The 4,698-nt window shown below is 42.3% G+C and overlaps 1 protein-coding gene across 1 annotated transcript; it reads right to left on the reverse strand.

Annotated features, from left to right (window-relative positions):
* Positions 1 to 551: 551 nt before the first annotated feature.
* On the reverse strand, positions 552 to 4,401 carry LOC114251763 (uncharacterized). Its single transcript, XM_089731859.1, has 2 exons — positions 2,581 to 4,401; positions 552 to 1,349 (listed from the first exon to the last, which is right to left on the reverse strand). Exons 1-2 carry the CDS (start codon positions 2,732 to 2,734, stop codon positions 1,180 to 1,182), a joined length of 324 nt encoding a protein of 107 aa, XP_089587985.1. The 5' UTR covers positions 2,735 to 4,401; the 3' UTR covers positions 552 to 1,179.
* Between the last annotated feature and the right edge of the window lie 297 nt (positions 4,402 to 4,698).

Raw genomic sequence — 4,698 nt, forward strand, 5'->3', positions numbered from 1 at the left:
GTCGTATTCTTAGGCCCCCCTCGCCGGTCCCCAGACCGACATGTGAGGAGGGGACCCGAAACACTTAGAGGGCCAGGGCTTGGGCGAGATCCGCCTCCCTGGCCCCCGCTCGACGGCGGCGGGATTGTGCGTCTCTCACGCGCCCCGCCGCCTCCTTCTGCGAGATGGTGCACTCGCAGAAGTCGAGCATCGCCTTCCACGACTCGTCGTCGCCGAGCATCGATGCCACAACACTCGGCAACGACAAGTCGTTTCCTACTTTTGCGACGAGGACACGGCGCCACCCCTCCCATGCGGGGCAGGCGACGAGCGTATGCTCTGCCGTGTCCAAGTCGCAATCACAATGGTGGCACTCTGCCGTCGGCTCGGCTCTGATCCGGTGCAGGAACTCACCGAAGCAACCATGCCCAGTGAGCACCTGCGTGAGCCGGAAAGTGAGGCGTCCTCTGTCACGATTCACCCAATCCACAAGGACCGGGCGAATCGCCTCGACGGTCCTACGACCGGCCGAAGGATCAGCCAGCCGCCTGGACCATGACTCCAGCATTGATCGAAGGTAACAAGACTCTACTAGGGGGATCAAAAGAGATCATTTAGTGAGAATGAGATAGAATATAATGACTATTGATAACTTAATAATTTATTTTTCTACATAGTCTCCGAGGCTCTACACAGCGAGTCCAGCTCTTTGCCAAGGCTTCAATCCATTTAAAAAAAAAGTTTTGTCTTGATTCTGCAAAAAGCTCTCGACGGCATCCATCACCTCGTTATCGTCTTCGTACCTGTTTCAGTTGTTACTACCTTTTGGAAAAAAAAGAAAAGAGAATCGAAATTGTTTTTCTTTATTAATATTGCAAATATGAATCTGAGCTATACCTGCCAGTATTTATTTTACAAGGAATGTGTCGTTCCCACTACTTTTTGATCACTCCTCGTATATAAGAAATGTCTGTGGTTGAGGGGCAGTAGGAGACACTGCTATCAATGAGACCATACTTCTACAGTTCAAATTAGAACTTTTCTACTTTTAATGGACGTATGAATAATGTTGGGTGTGCATTTAATATGCAAATTGAACAATCAAACACATTTATTACGTATAATAAAACAATGCGAGGCTTGGACGCGACACGCCGATTTACTCCACGCGGACCATAGCACGGCACAGCGGAGCAGAGATCAGTAGAGATGCGTGAACTGCACGACCACGATGAGGTAGGTGACGCAGATGCTGAGCACGGTCACGGGCAGCGTGCAGTCCAGCGAGAGCACCCGACACGCGCGGAGCCGGAACGGCCGAGCCGAGACGTACCCCGCGAACTGTTTCACTTTGCGACGATCATCTTCCACTGAACAGAAAAGTACTCATCACCATCAGTCAACAACCGACTTATTGTAAGGGATCCTATTGTTACGCGCAGAGGTTCGGGATAAATAAAAATTCTACCGAAGTATAAATTAAGACTGCATTGACACTTAGAATTCTCACAAAACAATTTAAAAATTTTAATTCAATTTTTTCGCTTCGCTTCAGGTGATTCGTTCGCTGTTTCGCCTCGAGTAGTTCCGATCACCAACAGAATTCGTGCCATCTCTGCCACGCTTTTATAGTCGATACGTCATCCCTAGATTTATCGAAAACATTCTGGACAAGTCGGGTAGCTTTGATGTGTTTCCGCTATCTGACAATAGATGGCGTTATACTTCTCGAGTTTTCTCTATGATTCTTGTTCTTTTGATATTCGTTTCGGCTATTCAGCGATAGATGGCGTTTCTCTAACCGGCCTAATACTATCATGGGAATCACTCTACGGAATTATCAGAGGTTGACCTGTGAGGCGATACTGACGTCATTAGACCAGAGTCCATTCCACAACTCTCCCTCATTTTCGAGCGTAGGTACATATTGTTACGCACTGAGGCTTGACATACATAAAACTTACACCGAAGCATAAATTAAAACTATTAGAAACACACGGAAAATCAAAAATTCATAATTAACTTCTTCTGCTCTACTTCAGGTAATCCGTTCGCTGTTTTGTTTCGAGTAGATCCGATTACTAATTATTTTCGTGTCACCTCTGCAAGCTTTTATAGTCGACACGACAACTCTCGACAATTATCGAGAACATTCGAGTCGTTTCGATATGTGTTTCCGCTATTTGATAATAGATGGCGTTACACTTCTCGAGCGCTCTCGATATAACTAGTTCTTCTGCTATTCGTTTCTGCTATTTAATTAATAACGACAGGTGGCGTTACTCTTAGCGGCATAACAATACTATTATGTACCCCTCGTACATATTATTGTTTTATTCTTTGTCACGCTCTACAACCTAGTTTTTGAGAGATTTCCTATAAACTATGTTTAACTAATAATTATATTTACTTCTAATTAGTAACACACTTTAATTTAAACTTTTCAGATTGGAGACGCAACCTTTCATAAACGCCCCGTAGTATGCGAGTGTCCGTGAGGTGACAGTCAATTAATTACTTGTAGGCAGTTATTGAATGTTAATGACAGATAATATATGTTAATGTGTGTGCAGCTGAGTACTGTGACCAAATAGCTCTTACGCAGGGAGTCGTCTGTCTGTAGAATGTTGTTGAGAGTGACTTTTATTTTCTGCGCCTCGCTCGCCATCATGTCCGCCGCGAGCACTGGCGCGAACGCAGACGAGAACAGCAGGACAGTTTCCAGATAACGAGGTGCTGTCCTAATAAATTTCATCTGAAATATGTAAACTTTTGTTAAAGATTTATGTTTGATATTTTGTACAGACTTTGGTAACTAGTTCACACCTGCTGCGCGATGAGCTCGTCTTCTCAACTAATAAAGGACACAATGACAGTGCGCAGGGTGAACACTACCGGCCCACCACTGTGTTATTGAACGGCATGAGCTTACAAATAATTTATAGGATCTGAGATTTTATAGAAAAACTGTAGATAGTGTTATTAAGTATATATTGTTTAGCATATTTTAGAATAATATGTTTGAGATATCAACGGGGAAGAAAATTAAAGAAGACCTGATGACATAGCGACTACGTTCAAAAAGCACTTAAAGAAAAAGAAAAGACCTTTATAGAATTACAGAACACATATTCCCCAGATTTGGTTACGAAATAGAAGTTAAAGACAGCATATAAAGAAAGTAAGAAGCCAGCTAAAAAGTATGTAGATATTACCAGGACCAAGGCACAAGATGCATTGTATGAGCCGCTAGAAAGACCTGAAGGACAAACACACCTGTATAGGATAGCCAATGCAAGAGAGAAGGATGGAAGAGATTTTAGCCACATTAAATGCCTGAAAGATAGTGCAGGAAGAGTGTTAACAAATTAAAGGAAATAAGAGATAAATGAAAGAGGTACTTTGAAGTTGAAAAGTTGAAGAATGAAGAAATTGACGAGTGGTGAACTATAAAATGTTTCGATTAATATTAGTGATGCATATAACTAGTCAGGTCATAAGTATTGTCACACAGTAAAAACTTTTCTTTTAGAATGCTGGCCACAAAAAAGTTTATTGAATTCGAATTTCGAATTGTTCATGAAAATAAAAATGTATACTTTTAGAATTTTACTCATTTTTAAATATGGAGTGGACGCTTAAAGAAGACCGTGTTGCAGTTATTGCGTTGCATCGTTGCGGTTACGCGCTAATTCAAATTTTTAACATACTGAAAAATTTGAATATAACCAAAAGATTCGTTTATCGTACCATCAAACGATACAATGAAGATTCTAGTGTAGATGACAGGTCAAGAAGTGGTCGCCCTCGGTCTGTTAGGACTCCAGCAGTGATAAAAGCTGTGAAGGCGCGAATTCAAAGAAATCCCAAACGTAAGCAGAAACTGTTGGCCCTTCAGATGGGGTTAAGCAGAACCACGGTGAAAAGGGTGTTAAATGAAGACTTAGGGCTTCGGGCATATCAAAAAAACAGAACATCGTTTGAATGCTCGTCTAATGGACCTGAGACTGAAGAGATTCCGCGCTTTGTTGAACCGGTACGCGGGAAAAAAATATCGGGAAATTCTTTTTTCGGATGAAAAATTTTTTACCGTAGAAGAGAGCTACAACAAACAAAATGATAAGGTGTACGCACACAGTAGTGAAGAAGCGAGCATCCATATTCCGCGTGTCCAACGAGGTCATTTTCCATCCTCGCTCATGGTATGGTTGGGAGTTTCTTATTGGGGCTTAACAGAGGTACATTTTTGTGAGAAAGGTGTAAAAACGAATGTAGTTGTGTATCAAAATACAGTCCTGACGAACCTTGTGGAACCTGTTTCTCATACCATGTTCAATAACAGGCACTGGGTATTCCAACAAGATTCGGCGCCAGCTCATAGAGCGAAGAGCACACAAGACTGGCTGGCGGCGCGTGAAATCGACTTCATCCGGCACGAAGACTGGCCCTCCTCCAGTCCAGATTTGAATCCGTTAGATTACAAGATATGGCAACACTTGGAGGAAAAGGCGTGCTCAAAGCCTCATCCCAATTGGACGACTGGCCGCGCAGATTGAAGGCCTGTATTCAAAATCACGGAGGTCATTTTGAATAAACTTTAGTGTCATAAGAATCTATGTTTTGTTAAGTTCATTTTGGTATATGAATGGTTACATAATGAATAAACTTGTTTCAATTATTTTACATTAAACATGTGACAGAATTTATGACCTGACTAGG

This window comes from Bombyx mandarina, chromosome 12 (assembly GCF_030267445.1).
Source record: "Bombyx mandarina strain Sakado chromosome 12, ASM3026744v2".
NCBI lineage: Eukaryota > Metazoa > Arthropoda > Insecta > Lepidoptera > Bombycidae > Bombyx > Bombyx mandarina.